Below are 23,100 nucleotides of genomic sequence, written 5' to 3'. Positions count from 1 at the left end.
TCTGGCTTAAAAAATCCAGGCCTCCTTGTCCTATCCATGAGTTAGGATCTAAATCATTATTTTTACCAACTATTGTTTAAAAGTATGATTTACTATGTATGCATCATGAGGAAGAAAAACCCACTTAAAGGTTTTAAAATAGTGTAAACATATTTTAAATTCTTCATCTGTTAACAAAAACGGCTATAAAGAAACAATCTTGACAAAACAATTCTTCAGTAGAAATATCCATCTTTACCCATAGTCTTATTTACTCGACATATAAATATTTCTCTTCTGATTTGGTATAATAGAAGAAACATATGTATGCTCCGTCTCACAATTGCATGAAAGTATTGTACTTAATCTTATTTTTTAAGGCATTTCTATTTTCCCCCCTCTCAGGAAATTCATTATCTTCTATAACAGTCAGCCACTATGCAACAATTTTCCAACTAGGTGAAATGTTAATCAGAAATTATGAGGAACACTGAAGCAAGAGTTGCAAGGTGCTGTCACCAGATTGTATACATTAATTATGTGATTTTTTTTGGTATAGTAATTATATCTCAATAAAACTAGAAAACAAAAAAGAAATGCTGGATATGTAAAAAACAAACAGTTTCCAGGATTTAATTTTTAATTTTTCCCTGGAAACCTCACGATTTTATAAATTCTGTTGGGTAACAGCTTTGTTGGGTAGGATTTTATCAATTGGCTAGGTAGCAGTTTAATTAAGGAAACATTATATTTATGACATAGCACCATGCCAAATCAAAACAGAAAAAAGAGTCAGGCTTGTTCTATTACACACTGATTGCCCACCAGAATACTTCTCTAAGAAGCAGTACCATTGTTTAAAATTAGGTCACTGGGAAGGGGGGCAAGCCCTAAGTGATTCTGATATAAATAGTATAATAACTTGTAAAATAATGAAATATTTACCTGCTCAGTACATTGTGAAAAACTGCAAAGAAGTATCAACCAACATTTTTAGAACTTGATAGCTGTGCCCAGTATAAGTCACATCTAAAAATCCCAAAGGAAACAAGGAACCTCTCAAGTAAAAAGCAAATAAACAACTACTCCCTTCACTTGCTAGCTTTTCTATTTCTGGTATCTCAGAATCAGATCCTGCCTTTCTTCACCACCCCAGCCACTGTGCATGGATCCACGTGGGCACATGGTAAGTGTTTGATAATATTTCATAAAAAAGTAAATGGATGAATAAATATGAACGTTAAATGGATTTTTCTTCCTTTAGTTGGATATTTTTTAGCATCTAAGAAGACGGACTGTTTCTATTTTCTATGTGTTTTTTTCTTCTGAAAAAGATATAAGTAATAATAGAAATATCTCATGTGCATGCATTTGGCTTTTGTTGCTGCACATTAAATGTTTATCTAACTGTTTTAGAGCCTGGGATTAATGCACAGTTTGCTTCTGTCTGACTGTAATGCCAAGAGGGGTCAGATGACTGACAATAGGTTCTGAACATCTGAATACTTCTGCACGATGCTTCTCTTGTCACTGCTACTCTGAAACTAAAGACTATCTCTGAAACACGGAAAGCTTTGCAACAATGCCTTCATTGGGCTCTCTTATTTTAAAATAACATCTTTTGTTTGTCAATCAAACATTTTTAGAAATGGCTTCCTGACTGTGCAAGATTTCAGAAGATTTTTGAATATGACCGACTTGTTTGATAGTCCTTCGGACTTTCCATTTTTCTAATCATTCTCTCTTTGAATCTGTCTCCTTTCTCTCCATTCCAAGAAGGACAACACTGTTGCCCTCATCAGACTCCAAGCACAGAGGCAGGAGTCTACAGAACTGGAAGGAGCCTGAGATTTGGAGGCCAAATATGTAAGTTCAAATTCCACTTGTCTACTGGCTGTTAGACAGAGAAGAACTCTCTGCACCTCTCCAAGTCCCAGCTCCTGAATTTATAAAATGGTGATAACAACACTTGTTCCTAGGGATTACTTGAAGATTGAGCTCATCTATGCAGCCTGTCTTACATGCTATCAAACCCACACTAGGTATTCATTTTCTCTGGTGAAATGGGAAGATGAATACTACCATGAAGAATTACTTCATCCTGAAACCACCCTTTCAAGATGGTAGCCTTTTTCTTAAGTATTTCTTATTACTTAAGTTCCACCTTTGAGAGAGCCCTAGGTTTCCTTCCCGTTGCTTCCTGCTTTGTGGCTGAATCTTGGCTCCCACATTGGCCAGCACAGGTCTCGAGCCAAACTAAAACCAAGTAATTTCGGTTTCTCAGTAGTTCCCAATGAATAATTAAATACATCAAGAACATAAATTTGGCTGGGTGTGGTAGCTTAACCCTGTAATTCCAGCGCTTTGGGAGGCCAAGGTGGGTGGATTATTTGAGGTCAGTTCAAGATCATCCTGGACAACATGGCAAAACCCCATCTCTACTAAAAATATAATAGCTGGCCGTGGTGGCGCATGCCTGTACCCCCAGCTACTTGGGAGGCTGAAACACGAGAATCACTTGAACCTGGGAGGTGGAGGTTGTGGGGAGCTGAAACTGCACCGCTGTACTCCACACTGGGTGACAGAGCAAGACTCTGTCTCAAAAAAAAGAAAAGGATGGAAGGAAGGAAGGAAGGAAAGGAGGGAGGGAGGGAAAGAGAAGAAAGAAAGAAGGAAGGAAGGAAAATAAAAGAAGGAGGGAGGGAGAAAAGAAAGAAAGAAAGGAAGGAAGGAAGGAAGGAAGGAAGGAAAAGAAAGAAAGAAAGAGAGAAGGAACAAACATAAATTCTAAGTCCAAAGGTTTTGTTTCCAATGGAGTCACTAAGCTTCATTCTTCCCAAACAGTGAGAATTGTTAATCCAAGGAGTAAAAGAAAAGCAAAACAAAACATTTACAACACACTCAATTCTGTACCGTTATCCTGTCTCTGAAAATAATGACAAAGATCATGGGCATGAGCCAAAAACCCTCCCTCCACCTGTCTCCTTATTGAGACAGCTTCATACCATTCTCTTGGCGGGGAGAGCCGAGGAGTGAAGCATCTCTAAAAAAGTAAAAGCGATTATACCAAGAGTAAGTAAGACTCAAAAGTCTGAAATCATGCTATGCCTCCAGATTTTACTCCACGCACAATAGGATACTCAGATTTGCAATTCCTCCTCATGTTCTGTGCCTGTCCAAGTGTGGGGTAATTCAGTTATATCCACTGCTTTTGTCAGTACACAGTTACATAATTTTATTCAAATATAGCATGAGAAACCAGGCTGCCCATCACAAAATTCACATTGCAAAAACATATCTTTATAACTGTTAGGAGGAACAAAGGCTATGATTCTCCAATGGTTAAAAGAGAATTTATCATTGTCAAGAGACCATTTAAACCAGAACTAAAAAAAAACTCTTTACTCATGTAAATTACAAGAAATGATTAAAAGCCACTATGTGCTAGGCTCTGTGCCAGGGGCTAGAATATAAATGAACCTTGGTGGCTGCTCACAAGACGTTTACAATCAATGAGGGGAAATGAAAAGTAAATACATTTAAAGTTGTACAATATTCTAGGATTTAAATTATGTGTCCACAGTGCAAAGAGAGTGGATAGAATCATCCAGATAGAGGGTCAGGAAGTCTTCTTCAGATAGAAGATGGCCTTTGCCATGAGGGCCATCCAACAGGTAGATGGTGTGGGACAGGCACTCAGGCAGAAGCAAGAATGGGGGCAAAGACACAGTGGCAGAGATTTGCCTGGCTAGCTGTTGCCTACCATCATTTATACGGACAAAGGCTATTGTGGCAGTGGGGGATGGAAAGAGGGAAAGGGGAGTTGGCAGCAAGAGATAAAACCACAGAGATAGGCTGTGGACCAGGTGTGGTCACTGAAGCACTCTGAACTCTGTTTAGAAAGATCATCCTAGCAACTGGCATAGAAGATGGGTCTGAAGGTTCCTGACATTAGCAAGCAGGCCATTAAGATTATATTGTGACAGTATAGAGGAAATGAATTGGAGGGAATAAGAATGCTTAAGAAGTTGGAATACAGAACGTGATGTCTACATGAGTCTGAGCTTAGCCACCCAGATCTCACTGCCTACTGCATAAGTCCTCCTAGACAGACATCCCACATGCATATAAGAATCTGGATGGTCCAAATGCCTGCCCCTCGCAGACCTGCACTATCTAATGACACCACTGTCTACCTCTCACTCAAGCCAGGAACCTCCCTCTTCCTTAGAGAAGGTCAAGTTGATTTTAGTTCCAAAGTAACTCATTCAAACTGCTCCACTCCATTGTCACTCCCACTTCCCTAGTTCAAGATACCTTCATTTCTCTATAATTTCTCACATTCTATTTTTGCCTCTAGTCTTGATTCTCACATTGGTTTTCTAGTGGGACAGTGATTTGTCTAAACTTAATTCTTATCTTTATTTAAAACACTTCAGAAATTCTTCACTGCCTTTAAGTCCAACAGAGCTCTTCATATGGCTTAAGACATCCCTACTGAACTAGCACACTTACCTCACAAGCCACGCCCCATTTGCCAGTCCTGCCTTGGCCATCCTATACTATGTGGCTCCCTAAACAAAGCACACACCTTATACCTTTGTCCTCATGGTTCCCTCCACATGAGGGAGTACTCTCCATCTCTTCCCTTCACCTGATTATTACTATTCAACAGCTCTGAGTCTAGATACCACTTCCTCCAGGAGCTTTCCTGAAATGACCCCCACATCTGTGTTAGTGACCTCCCTCTGTGTTCCAAGCATCATCTTCCTCAATCAAGACACATGCCAAGTGACTTGGAAACTGCCTGGTATTTGTCTGTTCATCCTCCACCCCACCACCACCCTTACTTTCCATCTCTAGACAGTGTACTCCTCAATGTCAGCACCAATGCACAACTTGTTTTTTTTTTAGGAATCCCCACCCTTTAGTTCATGGCTGGACATTTGATGGTTACTCAGGAAATGTGCAGCCTGAGGGACTGATATAAGCAAAGGTCCACAGACAGAGTCCTGGGGGTCCTGTGCATTTGATGGGCAGGCAGAGGAGAAACCTGCCAGAGAGACTAAGAGCAATGGTCAACAATAGAGCCAAGACGGATCACTGGCTGCTGGGTAAGAGAAGACTGGTCACTGGAGAGTGTCAGGTGTCAAGGGCAAGGCCAATGAGATGAAGGATGAGGAGAGTGCTCTGCATTTGGCAAGACAGTTTCCAGAAAGCCATGCAGAGAAGTCTTGGTGCAGGATGCTGAAAAGTGGTGGCAGGCAAGTTGGACACAGGACAAAAAAACAATTCAGGAACATATGGCTAGAAAGTGGGTGAGGGACCAGGATACCTGGGAGTGACAAGGGCAAAGAGCGAATATTTGTGCATACATGCGTGTGCATGTGTGTGTGTGTTACAATTTTTTAAAATTTCAATTATAAATCTGACTTGCAAAGACAGTTAATAGTGAGGCTATATTCAGGTACAGAATAAGCATTTATCAAATGAAAGATATAAATAATAAATGAAAAACTACATTCATAGAGAAGATATATATCCTCAAAAAAGCAAGTTTTTATCAAAATGTAAACTGAAAAGATTGAGCCCATCCTTATAATTCAGAAAAGACCATTGAGCTCATGAATCAAAATTTAATTAGCTGTCCAGATCACCTTTTTCACTACCTACAGCACGATTGCACTATCATAGAGATATCTATTTTCAAAGTCACCCTAAAATTTCCTTGCAGAGATCTTCAGACTTTATATATGCTCCACTAACCCCACACATTCACATAAATAGCCTTAGCTTTCTATCTAGTAAATGCCCCAAAGTCAAATGGGACACAGAAAAAATTAGGGAAAGGACACTTTTGAGAAACCAATAAAGTCATGTGAGATACAGGAAAGTCTAGCCAATAAAGAAAAGTGCATGTGGACCAAAAAGCCACACTTTTCTTTACAAATAGGTTTTTTCTTTTAAGTCCTTATCAAATATAAAGTTCTGTCAGGCTGCCATGGTATTAATTTCACTTACAATGTTTAAAGAACACATTGAGGAAAACAGGCTTAAAACATTAAATTACTCTTCATGAGACATATGCTTCTTATGCAATTAACAATACATTCAGCATCAATAAGCTCTAATTTTAGAAACACTCATCCATGAACATTAATCAGTTAATGATAAATTAAATTTCTACTTAGCTTCTACTTTTCACGCTCAACTCTCCAAGGTTATACTACATGACATCTCAAAAATATTAATTTACTTACTACAAAAGCAGATAATATTCTTAGAAACCATCTGTGCAACAAATACACTCAGATATAAGTCAAATCAATGTTTTATGGAAAAACAATTTTCTTATGTAGGACTGTATTTCTGATCAAGCACCTGATCCCAAACCTTTTAGAGAAATGACCATAAAATCCTCTATATAATCAGATTACAAATAATATTTTAGAATAGGTCAAAGCTTCCCAAACTGCATATATATAGAACAATACGCGAATTTCAAATATATTGCCTACAGAGAACTCAGTGATCTGGCATGGTCTTAGTCAAGGAGGTCGCCGCTGGGTGGTACAGTTTTTCACCGTGCAGACTGTCCCATGGATTATAGATTTTGGCCAGTAGCACTTCACTAGGCATGGACAATCGAAGAAACATGCCCACACATTTCCAAATGCTATCTAGGGGAATAAATACTGTCCCAACTAAGAACTGTCATCTCTCTAGTTTACAGAGGAAACCTCAGCTCAGACCAAAGGAACTGCCCACATTGACATCGCTAGATATTGATAGTGCCAGGTCTCTAGGGAGCCAGTGCCACAGAGAATCCAAGAGAGAATGTGAGATGAATGAACAAGTTCTTACCATATTTTAAGTTCAGATTTACTCTTCCTGCTTTAGGTGACTTGTTCATCAAATACTCTCTAAGCTTACATCTAGTCATCATTTTAACCACTCAACAATTCCCCTGCCTCATTTATTTATATCCTTCCCTGATCTTAATCTTAGATTTACTTCATCCCAACTGAGTCTGGGTTCTTCTCCCTGAGGACAGGGGAGAGGTGTCAGTACAAATCCAGGACTCCAACCGAGCAGTCCTGATAGATAAACCTTCTCCGCCACTGCCACATTAGGCTCCCGTTCATTAAAACTCTGCCTCCTACATGCCAGCACTGCCCAGTCAGCAGGTGTCATCTTCCATTTCACAGAGAAAATAGAGTCCCCCATGTCCTTCTCCTCGACCCACAAATTAATCTACCTTTGTGACTAGAATTTGACTAGTCTGATGTGAAATGTGAGAAGGCATTTAACTGCCTTCCCTATCTCTCCTATTTTTCTCTGTGTTTCTGTTTATCTTATTGTACCTTCAGCATCTGACCGAACAGCCATTGAATTTGGAGTCATGCAGGTTTTTGGTAGGTAGTTCATTTCTGTTCCTTGTTATTTAAGAGTTTTTGTCATAATTCAATATTGGACTATATGAAATGTCTTCCAAGTATCTATTGTATTTTTAAGGTCATCACATAGAAAAAAAAAAAATTGGAAGTTAAAATCCCCATTTCAGTCCCCTGATTGATTTCACTTAATTCTGATTTTTTTTTTTTTTTTTAGTTTGCTAAGAAAGTCAAAAAATACAGGGGTCACTCATCTAAAGGTAATCCCTCCATATTTGTGAGTTTGAAATTAACACAGACTAGGAAACACACAATATCTGAAAAGGGCCTTCATGCTTACCCGGATGTAGGCATCTTGGTGGTGCTTGGCAAAGTACAGCATATTGTCCAGAGCCAACATCCCAGGTGGAGTCTGCGTGAAGTCCATGGCAGGGTTGACATGATTCTGTGAGTAAAACAAAATGCATGATATGGTGAATTCTTCAGCAGATTTTATCAACCACCAGAGATCGGATTTCCCTCTTCAAAAGTGAAGTACTACAAGGCAAGCTCCAAATAATCAAACATGATGACATTTTCTCTCTCCATGTAAACCTATTGAGGTGGATTGCAGGGACTTCTTTCTAGAGCTCCTCAGAACAGCAAAACCAGATTTTATACCTGGGCTTAGGAAACTCAGCTGAAGATCCAAATATAGGACATTGTGAGGAAAAGAAAATGATGCAAAAAGTATTTCTGGTGGCTGTACTAAAATGAAACCAACAGTATTTGGGTAGAAAGAGCTGGGATAAAGCCACACCTCTGGTATTTAATTGGGAAGCTGACTGCAAGGAAACCATGACTCACCTACACCTTGACTCTGCATCCTCATGTGGGAGGTTAAATACAGCCATATGCATTGATGGGCTTTGTGAACTGTCCAGGATTACACAATCCACAGACCTCTGAGCACAGATACCGGATTCTGGCATCTGCCTCCTCTCAGGAAGTCTGAGAATCTTCTTGTCTGGTCTTTAGGGTTGCTACACACAGCACACAGAACCCCAAAGATGAAATACTAGTTACAGACATGCAGAACTCAAACACCTCAGCAACACAAAAAACAATCCAATTTAAAAGTGGGAAAAGGACATGAGTAGATGTTTTTCAAAAGAAGACATACAAATGGCCAACAAGCATATGGAAGAATGCTCAACATCAGTAATCATCAGAGAAATGCAAATTAAAACTACAATGAGATACCATCTCACACCAGTCAGAATGGTTATTAGTAAAAAGACAAAGAATAACAGATGGCAAGAAAGGGGAAAAAAAGAGAATGCTTATACACCGTTGGAGGGAATGTAAATTAGTACAACCTCTATGGAAAACACTATGGAAATTTCTCAAGAACTAAAAATAGAACTACCATTCAATCCAGCAATTCCATTACTAGGTATCTATCCAAAGGAAAAGAAATCATTATACCAAAAAGTCACCTGCACTCTTATGTTTATTGCAGTACTATTTACAATAGCAAAGATATAGAATCTACCTATGTGTCCACCAATGGATGACTGGATAAAGAAAACGTTGTACATATACATAATGGAATATTATTCAGTCATAAAAAGAATAAAATCATGTCTTTTGCAGCAACATGGATGGAACTGAAAGCCATTATTTTCAGTGAAATAACTCAGAAACGGAAAGTCAAATGCCACATATTTTCGCATCAAAGTGGGAGCTAAATAATGTGCACACATGGGCATAGAGTGTGGAATGAGAGACAATGCAGACTCAGAAGGCTGGGAGTTGGTGGGATGATGAGAAATTGCTTAATGGGCACAATGCACTAATTAGGTGACGGATACACTAAAAGCCCTGACCTCACCACCGTGCAGTATATCCATGTAACAAAATTACACTTGTACCCCATAAATCTGCCCAAATAAAAACTATTTATAAATATGCTTAAGAGGAGAAGGCCTGGCTGATCTGAACTCTCCATATACTTGAGATCACCCAGCAAAAACACCACAAGACTCTTACTGATATTAGCAATCTACTCACCATTAATCACTGAAAACAATGACCAAGAACTATCCTGAAAATTCAGATCTGTCAATTTTTCCAAGATGGCAGATAGGAGGCAGGACTAGTTGTAGCTCCTGCTTGAAAGGATACAGCAGCATGTGGAGACTTACATCATGAACTTCTGCTCCAAGAACTACCACAGGAACGTATCAGGATATCTGAGATAATCCACAGACCCTTTGAAGGAACTATTTCACCACTGCAGGCTACCTGGGATGCAACCAGCACACTAAACAAAAACACAACCAAGGACCCTCACAGAGTCCACTTCACACCCCCACTAACTCCCACCAAAGCAAGTGCTGGTATCCATGGCTACAAGACCTGAGACAGATCACATCACAGGACTCTTTGCAGACACTCGTCAGTGCCAGCATGGAGCTGGATAGTTCCGCTGGGTGGCTAGACCCAGAAGAGCAAAAACAATCACTACAGTTTGGCTCTTAGGAAGCCACATTCCTAGGAGAAGGGGGAGAATACCACATCAAGGGAGCACCCTGTAAGACAAAAGAATCTGAATAGCAGCCCTTGAGTCCCAGATTTTTCCTCTGACATAGTCTACCCCAATGAGAGGGAACCAGAAAAACAATTCTGGTAATATGACAAAACAAGGTTCTTTAACACCCCAAAAGATCATACCAGCTCACCAGCAATAGATCCATATGTCTCAGAGGAGAAGGCCTGGCTGATTTGAACTCTCCATATACTTGAGATCACCCAGCGAAATTCACCAACCAAGTTTCTCTGCCTTCAAGAGACTCACCTAACACGTAAGGACTCACATAAATTTAAGGTCAAGGGGTAGAAAAAGATATTCCATGCAAATGAACACCAAAAGCAAATAGGAGTAGCTATTCTTCTATCAGAGAAAACAAACTTTAAATCAATAGCTGTTAAAAAAGACAAAGAGGGACATTATATAATGGTAAAAGGACTAGTCTAACAGGAAAATATCACAATACTAAATATATATGCAACTAACACTGGATCTCCCAAATTTATAAAACAATTACTGCTAGACCTAAGAAATGAGATAGACAGCAATACAATAATAGTGGGGGACTTTAATACTCCACTGACAGCACCAGAAAGGTCATCAAGACAGAAAGTCAACAAAGAAACAATGGACTTACACTATACCCTACAACAAATGGACTTAACAGACATTTACAGAACATTTTACCCAACAACTGCAGAATATACATTCTATTCATCAGCACATGGAACATTCTTTGAGACAGATCATATGATAGGCCACAAATAGGCAACAAAACAAGTCTCACTAAATTTAAGAAAACTGAAAGTATATCAAGTACTCTTTCAGACTAAAGTGGAATGAAATTGGAAATCAACTCCAACAGGAACCCACAAAACCATACTAATACATGGAAATTAAATCACCTGCTCCTGACTGATCATTTGATCAACAATGAAATCAAGATGGAAATTAAAATATTATTTGAACTGAACAATAATAGTGGCATAACCTGTCAAAATCTCTGGGATACAGCAAAAACGGTGCTAAAAGGAAAGTTCTTAGGATTCAATGCCTACATCAAAAGTCTGAAAGAGCACAAATAGACAATCTAAGTTCACACTTCATGGACCTGGAGAAATGAGAAAAATCTAAACCCAAATCCAGGAGAAGAAAAGAAATAATGAAGATCACAGAAGAACTAAATGAAATTGAAACAAACAACAACAACAAAAAAATACAAAAGATAAATGAAACAAAAAGCTGGTTTTTTTGAAAAGAATTTAAATAATTATTTGAAAAGCTGGTTCTTTGAAAAGTATTCAAGGCTACTATAAACACCTTGATGCATATAAACTAGAAAACCTAGAAAAGATGGACAAATTCCTGGAAATGGGCAACCCTTCTAGATTAAATCAGGGAGATAATCTCTGAACAGACCAATAACAGGCAATAACATTGAAATGGTAATAAAGAAAATTTCCAACAAGAAAAAGTCCAGGACCAGATGGATTCACAGCTGAATTCTATCAGACATTCAAAGAAGAATTGGTACCAATCTATTGGCACTATTTCAAAAGATAAAAAAGAGAGAATCCTCCCTTATTCATTCTATGAAGCCAGTATCACGTTAATAACAAAAAACAGGGAAAGACATTATAAAAAATGAAAACTACAGAACAATATCCCTGATGAACACTGATGCAAAAATCCTCAATAAAATACTAGCAAACCAAATCCAACAGCATATCAAAAAGATAATCCACCATGATCAAGTGGGTTTCAAACCAGGGATGATGGGATGGTTTAATACACGTAAGTCAATAAATGTAATACACTATATAAACAGAATGAAAAACAAAAATCATACGATCATTTCAATAGATGCAGAAAAAGCATTTAACAGAATCCATCGCTTTATGATTAAAACCCTCAGCAAAATCTACACATAGCAGGAATATACCTTAAGGTAATAAAAGCCATTTATGACAAACTTACAATCAGCATTATACCAAATGGGGAAAAGATGAAAGCATTCCCCCTGAGAAGTAGAACAAGACAAGAATGCCCACTTTCACCACTATTCAGCATAGTACTGGATGCCCTAGCCAGAGCAATCAGACAAGAGAAAGAAATAATGGGCATCCAATCAGTAAAGAGGAAGTCAAACTGTCACTGTTTGCTGATGATATGATTGTATACCTACAAAACCCTAAAGACTCATCCAAAAAGCTCCTAGAACTGGTAAATGAATTCAGTAAAGTTTCAAGATACAAAATTAATGTATACAAATCAGTCACTGTGCTATATAGCAACAGCGACCAAGCTGAGAATCAAATCACTCAACCGCTTTCACAATAGAGGCAAAAAAAAAAAAAAAAAAAAAAAAAAATACTTAAAAATATACCTAATCAAGGAGGGGAAAGAATTCTACAAGGAAAACTACAAAACACTGCTGAAAGAAATCATAGACAACACAAACGAATGGAAACACATCCCATGCTGATGGACGGGCAGAATCAATATTATGAAAATGACCATACTGCCAAAAACAACCTATAAATTCAATGCAATTCCCATCAAAATACCACCATTGCTCTCACAGAACTAGAAAAATAATCCTAAAATTCATATGGAAGCAAAAAAGAGCCCACATAGCCAAAGCAAGACTAAGCAAAAAGAACAAATCTGGAGGTATCACATTAACCGACTTCCAATTATACTATAAGGTGACAGTAACCAAAACAGCATGGTAATGGTATGAAAATAGGCACATAGACCAATAGAACCCAGAAATAAACCCAAATACTTACAGCTAACTGATCTTTGACAAAGCAAACAAAAAAATAAAGTGGGAAAAGGACATCCTATTCAACAAATGGTGCTGGGATAATTGGCAAGCCCCATGTAGAAGAATAAAACTGGATCCTCATCTCTCAACTGACACAAAAATCAACTCAAGATGGATCAAATACTTAAATCTAAGATCTGAAACCATAAAGATTCTCAAAGATGACACTGGAAAAACCCTCTAGACATTGGCTTAGGCAAAGACTTCATGACCAAGAACTCAAAAGCAAAGGCAACAAAAACAAAGATAAATAGATGGGGCTTAATTAAACTAAAAAGTTTCTGCACAGAAAAAGAAATAATCAGAAAAGTTAACAGACAACCCACAGAGTGGGAGAAAATCTTCACAATGTATACATCTGACAAAGGTAAAGGTATTCAGAACCAACAAAGAACACAAACAAATCAGCAAGAAAATAACAAACAATCCAACCAAAAAGTAGGCTAAGGATATTAATATACAATTCTCAGAACATATACAGATGGACAACAAGCATATGAAAAAGTGCTCAACATCACTAAGGATCAGGAAAATGCAAATCAAAACCACAATGCAATACCACCTCACTCCCATAAGAATGGCTATAATGAAGAAATAAAAAATAATAGATGTTGGCATAGATATAGTGAAAAGGGAACACTTTTACACTATTGGTGGAAGGTAAACTAGTACAACCACTATGGAAAACGGTGTGGAGTTTCCTTAAAGAACTGAAAGTAGATCCACTGTTTGATCCAGCAATACCACTATTAGGTATCTACCCAGAGGAAAAGAAGTCATTATATGAAAAAGATAATTGCACATGTATGTATATGGCAGTACAATTTGCAATGGCAAAAACATGGAACCAGCCCAAATGCACAACAATCAATGAGTGGATAAAGAAAATGTGAAATATACAAATACACACACACACACACACACATGCACACACACGCCATGAAATATTACTCAGCCATAAAAAAAAATGAAATAATGGCATTCACAGCAACCTGGATAGAATTGGAGACTAAGTAAAGTAATCTAAGTGAAGTAACTCAGGAATGGAAAACCAAACATCATATGTTTTCACTTATGTGGAAGCTAAGGCATAAGAATGACACACTGGACTTTGGGGACTTGAGAGAAAGAATGGGGATTGGTAAGGGATAAAAGACTACACATTGGGTACGGTGTATACTGTTCGGGTGATAGGTACATCAAAATCTCAGAAATAACCACTAAAGAATTTACCCATGTAACCAAACACCACCTCTTTTCCAAAAACCTAATAATAAAAAAAAAAAAACTAAAAATTAAAAAATTCAGATCTAAACGGTGATTTATTTAAGGGAAGACAAGTTTTTTTTTTTTTTCAGGTTAAACAGATGAAAAAGAAAAGTTAAAGAGGCATGAAAGAAAACCGATTTTATCTTATGATCCAGATAGTCTGAATGAAATGACATACTTTCATTTTGCCCCTGGATAAACAGCTTGAATCTCTGTTTTTCCAGGACAATTTTGGCTAAAGCCAATTTTTTTCTAATTTTGGTGCTGGAATGCCTTTCTGTTCACTTGTTCAAGGATCAAACAACACACACTTTTCTACATTATTCAAGAGTACATCTAAACTGTCCTACCCAGGCTGATCTGAAATTTTGTTTATAAGCTAATAAGCAACATCTGAAACCATGAGAGAGTAGTGCTGCCTACTGGCCACAGTTCCACAGTTTCAACAGCATCGCTGTCCCCAACTACAGGTTGTATAAGTGCAATGATTTGAATATTTTATTTTAGCATTTTATCCTGATTCATTTATTCCAATGTTGGAAAGTTTTTAAAATACCAGAGTACTGCTACTAATAATAAGGATACATATCAAAATAAATATGACTGTAACAAAAATAAAAACCATTCTGCATGTCAAATACGGTGTGGCCCAATCTTAATTGGAAATAAATGACCCGAGATTAAGTCTAAAAAGCAACTCGCCATTAAAGATTTTGTAATGCTTTTAGTTACTTAGCAAAGAATAGTAAGACTTCCTCCCCATTACACACAAATTGATTATTTTCACTTTGATACATTGGATTTTCATGAACACAAGTAACACTGAAGAAGTTAACATTTACTGAGTACATTCTGGGTGTTAGCACTATTTTGCACTTTATAGGTATTAAATCTCACACGTGGTAGGTGCTATTCTTATCCCAGTTCTACTGATGAGGAAACTGCTGCTCAGATGAGTTCAGAAGCTTGCCCCAGACTTCACACCTGGCTGTGGCATCATCACAGGCAATGATTTCACTGGACAATACGTCTCAACCATCTTTTGTTCCCACTTTTTCCCTTACCACCAGGTTGGAAGTTGAATGCATTTATGTTGGTACTGCTAGCATTTAGGCTTTACATAGACTGAGAAAAGTGTATTTAAGAAAAATGTAGGCTAATCAATATTAGCCACTGTGCAGCATGGACCAGCCAACACAGAAGGGGAGCCAAATGTAAATGAGAAACACGTAACATTTAGTTCAGACCTATTTCTAGTGTTGCTCTATGAGTTTCAAAAATAAATACATAAAAAAGGGAAATCTAGTGGAAAAAAATTAATTTCTCTGAATCTAATTCCAACAATTCCCCAAAGCTATATGTGAGTGAAGTTGATGGGGGAGAAGATGCTGTGGCTCAAGAGTTATCATTCTTCTTTAAATTTTGCACCCAATATGCCCTTGAAGCCTCCTTTTATCAATCACACCCCTCCGCAGGCATTCATTTGCTGTTTTCAAAAACTCCTTACAGTTAAAAAACAATGTAATTGATTTTTAGGGCTCCTTTAAAGAACTGTGTGACTAATTAGCAAATAGTCTCAATAAAAGAATGCTTACTATACACCAGGCATTGCGCAAAGTGTCTTGCATATGGAGCTCTTAATCCTCACAAAACTCCCACCAGGTAGATAATATCATTATTCCCCTGAAGGAAACCAAAGCACTGACAATTGGATAGCTTGCCCAAAGTTTCAGAGCCAGTTATATAGCAAAGCCAGACTGTGAACTCACAGCACGGGCTTTTAACCAGGTTGATCAACAACCCAACATTGCTGGGAATTTCACAAAGATGTCCAATGCAGGTTCTCCTCAATCAACATTATTCCCTCTGGCAGAGTGGGCCTGTGATCCATCTTTTTATTTATTTATTTTAATTTTAATTTAATATAATTTAATTTTTTTTTTTGTGATGGAGTCTCTCTGTCACCCAGGCTGAAGCGCAGTGGTGGGATCTCAGCTCACTGCAACCTCTGCCTCCCAGGTTCAAGCGATTCTCCTGCCTCAGCCTCCTAAGTATCTGGGATTACAGGTGCCTGCCACCACGCCTGGCTAATTTTTATATTTTTAGTAGAAACAGGATTTCACTATGTTGGCCAGGCTGATTTCAAACTCCTGACCTGAGGTGATCCATTAGCCTCCACCTCACAAAGTTCTAGGATTACAGGCGTGAGCCACTGCGCCCGATCTAGCTCTCTTTTTAATGAAAGTTATAGTTTCTCCACCCCTCCCAAACATTATAATAGACCCAAGTCTCTCTCATGTTCAATAAACCATGTCCTAATTGTCTGTAGCAAATAGGCTCTTACTGAACAAAAGCCAACTAGAAAATTATCTTTGATTTTCAATGACTTGTCCTAAATTATGGAATATCACTACATTTTAGATACAAATAAAAAATATTTTGTGGTGGAGAGTGAACTATGTTCTTATTCTCTCTTTCTCTCTCACTCCAGGTGTCATTTTCCCAGCTTTCTTTTTTTGGTTTTAATAGCCAGTTAAATAATTTTACAACCACAAATTTTAATAACAGGAAAAGGAAAAGAATTTCACGCCAAAACGTTTAAAAGCTTTCTGTACTGTGACAAAAATACTCTGAGAGCTCAGCAAGGCCAGCAACTTCCCCACTCCTTTCTTATTTATGAGATGCTCTGGATACAGATTTATTTTCTTTTCTTGTTCCATGTTATTTTTTTCCCACCTGTCTTGAAATGGAAGCTGCAGGAGCTTTGATAAATGGCTTGAAATTTTCCCTTGTTTTACTGCAAAGCCTGTGTACCTCTGTACATCCTTCTGAAATGCCATTTGTTAGTTCCTGTTGAAATGCTGCTCTGTGAATCACAGCAGACAGCTCTCAGCCCCTAGAGAAAGGGGGGATGGCTGCTTCCCTTTCCAAAACACCAGAGTTTTTTTACTTCGGGAAAGTAGTACCAACCAGCTGAAGATATTATGAGTTACTTTGCAGCAAGAACACGATGTGCAGTTTGGGTATCTAGTCTAAGTATCTAGTTCCCAGAAATCAGTTTCTTTTGTTACCCACCTGTCAATTTTTCAGCTGAATTATTTCAATCACAAGGGAAGGTATAAGCTCTAAGACAGAAAATCTCTAAACCTATTCTGTGCCCATACACCACAGGCTTTGACAGCTAGAGTAAACCTTAAATATAATCTAGGCTGGTCTTCTTATTTTATAGACAAAAAAACTGAGGCCCTGGTGGAGAATAATAGCAATGCTCAAACTTGAGGAGGCATGTGCATTTCTTGGAGGGCTTGTTAAAGCACTGATTGCTGCGCCCACCCCCAGAGTCTGATCCAGTAGGCATGGGATAAGGCCCAAGAATCTTCATCTCTAATAAATCACAGGTGATACAGATGTTGCTAGTTGAGGACTCTCTGAGTCCCACTGGTAGAGAGGATGGCTCATCTCAAATGACACAGGTAATATCAAAAGATCTTGAATCCAGATCCACAGTTCCTCAAATCCCCATGCAGCTTCTATACCACATCACACTTCAATCCACCGGTTCCCAGGTGCACATGCATTTTAAATATGCTTGCTCTTCATTATCTCCATGGTCAGGACTCTCATCAATAAAACAAACCCCTTTATTCAGAAACGGAAATTATAATTTAGAAACTTTTCACTCCAATGGCTCAAATTTCTGACTAAAATAATACATATTAGCACCTCCGCAGGGAAGTAGCAAACTGTAATCAGTCAATATTTCTACTCTTGAATGCCTCCTAGTTGGGAAAACAGTACTGGCACTAGCCTGAATGATTTTTAAATGATCTGTGTTTTTCAATTACCAGTGCCATCCTAGTCCTTTACTAGCATGGATAATAAAGAGATGATGATAATAATGCCTGCCAGATGGCATATTGTGGGGAAAGCTTTTGAGAATTTAGGAGTTAATATTTGTGTTATATGAGTGCCTACACTTGCTGAACAAATATAGCATTAAAAGCAACCTTTAAAACAAATCATACTGAGTGAATATTCATTTAATCTGTGAAAAGCCCTATTCAAGGCTATTTCTTGAGGCTAGTGGTTCAAGGTCATGTTCTCTAAGGAGAAGAGAGGTCATCTAGGAACACTGTCAAATGATATATGCCTCTCTCTCCTCACCTCTTCACCCCAGATAAATGAGTATGTGGGTGTTTCAATAAGCTCCTGAGAACAGCAGTTTTCTGTCTTAGATGCGCCTGAAAATCCCCTGGGGAGCTTTAAAAAAATCCTGGTGTCCAGGTTCCAGTACAAATCAGTTCAATGAGAAGCTCTGTGCTTGGGAACCAGGCAGTTGGATTTTTAAAGCTCCCGGGGACATTGATTCCAATGTCCTTCCGAGGTTGAGAACCACTTTCCAAATCATTCTCAAGAGCTTCAGACTCTCCTAGAGGGTCTGTTAAACTCCAGGTTGCTGGGCCACACCCCAGGAGTTTCTGATTCAGTAGGTCTGGAGTGGAGCCAAGAATTTGAATTCATACAAGTTCCTAGATGCTGACGATGGCTTCTGGACAATACTATAAGAACCACTGCTCCAAAGCCACATTAGCCAAATGCAAAAGCATGTTAGGGAGCTATTTCTAGCAGCCCATGGAGCTGGAATCCTTGACTCCCGCTGTACCAAGTGTTGGGTTAGGCAGTGACTCTCGGTGAAATGACTGCTTTAGGTAGGACATACATTCTCTGAGTTGACACGGGCCCCACCACTCTCTCCTCACCTGGCTGCTTACACATTTGTATAATGAGGCTGTTGAAGGCCTCTGACTTTGTAACTCCCAACATGGACCAGTGTCCCAAAGATCCTTACAAGTAGCCTCTAGGAATCTTTAGATTCTGCTGTTGGTCCCTCTCCATATGTAATAAGAATCAATAGATTGGATGAAAACAGAGAAGACAGTCTATCAAACCTGACCTAAGACAGAAACATGTTTTAATACCCTGAGAGCAGAAAAATAAGTATGACAAGATGTTGGCAGTGGTACTGATGGGCTTCACATCAGGCACTCTAAATGCAAAATTCCAATTATCTTCCCAACCACCCAATGAAACAAGTGACAAGATACCCGTTGTGGTTCTCATCCTATGGAACTTGCAACTTCGGCAAGACCATGTCTAGTAAGTGGCAGAGTCACCACTTCAATTCTGTAGCTTTTTTCCTCTTTAGGCTCAAAAAGTCTTTGGTGACTAGGAATATGGGGTCCATTAGCAAGAAGAAATTTAATCAGAGAAATGTAAAGCCCCATAAAAAAGATTTTTAGAAATTCAAGCACATGTCTACAGATTAAGGGAAATCTGGCTCATAAATAATTCAAGAGATCCCAGCTCCTTATCATTAAAATCTGATTCTTTAACGTAAGGCACAAAGTTGCTTCATGAAAGAAACACCCAGGAAGGAAGATGCTAGGGATCTAGACCAATAGATTCTAAGCCTCCCCCCACTCCCCCAGATTCCCCAGTGCACCTCCCTCTCTGATGCAAATCCTCTTCTCTTTGCCTGGCCTCCTTAACACTTCTGCTCATCTCTTTCATTCCATTCACCCACTTGCTACTTCCTGGCCCCAACCTTGACTTTGTTTCTTTGGGCTGGGCAACTCCACAACTGTACCTCTCGGTTGATACCCAAGCTCTAAGGCCACCTGCAAGCATCACTAAGGGAATCTCCTCCCTGAGAATGTTCTAAAACCAAGCAGAGTCCACAACCATTCAAATTATCAACTAGGAGTTAGAGTTGGCCATAAGTCCAAGAGGAGTCAAGTTCATGTGGCAGCCAGAAGGCGCTGCCATGTTTGGTTTTACTAATAGGAGTACAACAAGAACAGAAGAGGTTCCGCTGGACTGGGCCCTGCCCAGGTCACATCTGGACACAATGCACAGTCTGGAGGCCGCAATGCAACCCGCTTCCTGACACACAAGAAATTGTGCACATGAGAGTGGCCAGAAAGCAGCAGCAATGTCAGAACAGAGAGGCATGTCAGAAAAGCTGGGAAAAAACCTAGCTATTTAGCCCAAGAAAAAAAAGGAAAGGTGTGTGAGGTGTGTTGATAAACTGAGATGGAAGCTATAGGTTAGACTAACACTGTCTTCAGGCATCTGGAAGGGTATTGGCAGTATTCTGTACACACTATAGAAACAGGAGTAGTAGAGAAGTTTTCATCCTGAGCAATATCTTAGTAAGGGCTGGATGTACAGCAGGGACACTGTCTAGGGAAGGACAAGGCAAATGACCACTAGATGCCTTGCAACCCCTAGCTCCTTCTTCTCATCACACAATTTTGGATGTCTATTACTATCCAAGGCACTGTGCAAGACAGAAATGATACATTTCATCCAAAGCTGAATTTAAAACAAAAATAGTTTACCTGTCTTCAAAGAACTTCTGTTTCAGAACTGAGTTATTAAAAGCCTTAACAATACAGCAAGACACACACAATCATAAATTACACAGGCACACATAATGAAAGATCATAAACCAAAGATTCTGGATTTAAGGCAAACACTCCCAGTTAAACAAATAATACTTATTAAAATTTACTCTTAGAAAAGGCTATGTACCGCCATGTACATAATTCATGAAAATCTGAGTTGACTCTCACTTCATTATTTAGAAGAAGCAGAATTGAGACTTCCTGAATAAACACTTAAGCATATTTTATTTGGTATGTTGATCCAATAGTCAATACAAAGAATTACTATAAAAACTCAATTAAAAAATGTGTTGGGAATAAATTTCCTTTAAAAATGAAGCTGGTTACAGTTTTTTAAAAAGTCTTTATGAATAACCAAATAGTGCTGTCAAGGTTTATAAAGATATCAGCAAATTTTCTACTCAGCTGAGTGCATGCAGGATTTGGAACAATCCAGGTATCACAGCTCATTCTAGCAACAATGTCCTATTCTTTCTTCCCTACCTCCCAGCTCCTCCTTGTACCATTCCTTTTATGACCCGCTTTCTCCCACCTCTTGTCACTTTAAAACAAGGGATAAATATATCTTATGTACAATGGGCATCTTTGTCTCCCTTTTTCATCCATCCCCAGGGAGAGCACAGGCTACGATGTCCAGCAAAGAACACAGCACATGTGCAAACATCACTCTAAGGTGGCTCTTGATAATCCATCATGAAACTCATTCTCCTGGAGCCCAGCACAGCTCTCCAGGCAGCCTCTGGTGAGGAATCATCATCAATATGGGAGGAAAAACCTCTCTGCCATGGTGAAGCTAGAAGCTGATCAAGTTGCAGCTGCTACATGTGGACTCCCAGGAAGTCAAAGAGATGCAAAGATTTCTTCAGAACCTAGCACTGTCTGTTCCTATCATAGTGCTGCAGTACAGTTAGTAACTGCAAAAGCAGGGGAGGGACAAAAAGCTTTCTCCCTGAAGACATTCTTCAGTGCTTTATTTATAATAGTAGAAGGATGTAAACAGTGATGATGGCGATAACAACAGCTGTAATTGTGGCAGCAGGAGCTAACACATACATAGAAATCACTGCTGCCAAGTACTGCTCTCAGCCAGGGGTTAGCCAACTACAGCCCAGGGGCCAAATGGTTTTTGTTCAGTTGTGAGTCTAAAATATCTTTTCTTTTACATTTTTAAATCGTTTTTTTAATCAAAAGGAAAAAAAAATCTGTGATGTGAAAATTACATGAAATTCAAATTTCAGCATCTATAACAAAAGTCATATTGGAGCTCAGTCATACTTACTGATTTGCATATTGTCTGTGGCTGCTTTCATACAGGGGAGCAGAATCCAAAAGGTGTGACAGAGCCTTGCACATGGCTCACAAAACTTAAAACATTTACTACCTGGCCCTTTATAGGAAACATTTGCAGACTTTTGTTCTAAGTGTTTGATCACCCATGAATTAATCAGAAAACCGGCCCTTGTCCAAAGTTAAAAACTCCTTCATCAAAAGTTCAAAATGTTAACAAAGAAATGCTAATATTTTGCTCCCTGAACAACACGGCAGCCCCTTTGTAAATGTTTAATGTTTTGCTCCCATGGATAAATATTGTAATGATGTTAGAGACTCCCAAATGTTTCACTTGACGAATTCTGTGTCCTGCAAATGTTATGTTGAAAGGAATGTCTTCAGTAACCTTAGCTCATGGCTAGAAGGTCCCAATTCCCCTGCCAGCTAGCATCACAGTGACTCAGTATCCAACATTTGTGTTTTAGGGCCCCTTCTCTTTTGTTTAAAGGCAAACCTCAGATGGAGTCTTTGATATTTTCAGTCATAAAAGATGACGTCTAATTTTAACATGCTAGGGATCTGAGCAGTGGCTGGTAAACACAGCTTACCTCCCTTCAGTGTAGTTCTTATAAATGGCAACATCTGAAGACTTTGGTCTCTTTTCTATAACAGGCTATGTATACTTCTTTTTTTTTCTTTTAACATGTGACATATAACTCTTACACCTATTTTAAAGATTAACAGAGACACAGAGAGATTAGGTATCTTGCTCATATTCACACCATCAGTGTGTTGGAATTTGAATCCAACTATCCGGAGTCCACGTACTTAATTGCTATACTAAAAGGATAATTTGTTAACTACATGATGGAAAATCAACTCCAGGGAACACTACACAACATTTTAAAATTATGTTCACAGAGTATTTACTTATGATGAATGAAAAGGGTAGGAATATAAAATACATGCTAGTTGTATTTTGTATAAAATCTCTATAGTAGTATATAGTCATTGTCAATGTACATTTTATAGAGAATATTTTTATATATTCTTATTACATAAAGTATACATGGATTAGTGATATCAAGACAAAGACTTAGCATAATTATGGAATTTGTTTTTTTGAGACTAAGTCTCACTCTGTTGCCAGACTGAAGTGCAGTGGCATGATTTTGGCCCACTGCAAACTCTGCCTCTTAGGTTCAAACAATTCTTCTGCCTCAGCCTCCCAAGTAGCTGGGACTACAGGCACGTGCCACCACACCCAAGTAATTTTTATATTTTTAGTAAAGACAGGGTTTCACTATGTTGGCCAGGATG

At 38.6% G+C, this 23,100-nt stretch overlaps 1 protein-coding gene across 5 annotated transcripts in view; it reads right to left on the bottom strand.

Moving 5' to 3' along the window:
• Nucleotides 1-23,100, bottom strand: part of ELMO1 (engulfment and cell motility 1) — a 571,068-nt gene that overhangs the window by 266,135 nt on the left and 281,833 nt on the right. For all 5 annotated transcript variants that reach the window (XM_021669358.2, XM_021669357.2, XM_064380449.1 and 2 more), the window contains one exon: nucleotides 7,714-7,818. In XM_021669358.2, coding sequence (XP_021525033.1) covers nucleotides 7,714-7,818 — 105 coding nt within the window. The remainder of the gene's footprint in view (nucleotides 1-7,713; nucleotides 7,819-23,100) is intronic.

The sequence above is a fragment of the Aotus nancymaae genome, unplaced genomic scaffold (genome assembly GCF_030222135.1).
Source record: "Aotus nancymaae isolate 86718 unplaced genomic scaffold, 86718_ANA_hifiasm-v0.15.2.pri h1tg000025l, whole genome shotgun sequence".
NCBI lineage: Eukaryota > Metazoa > Chordata > Mammalia > Primates > Aotidae > Aotus > Aotus nancymaae.
The sequence above is the reverse complement of the archived record's forward strand: the minus strand, read 5'-3'. Positions and strand labels throughout refer to the sequence as shown.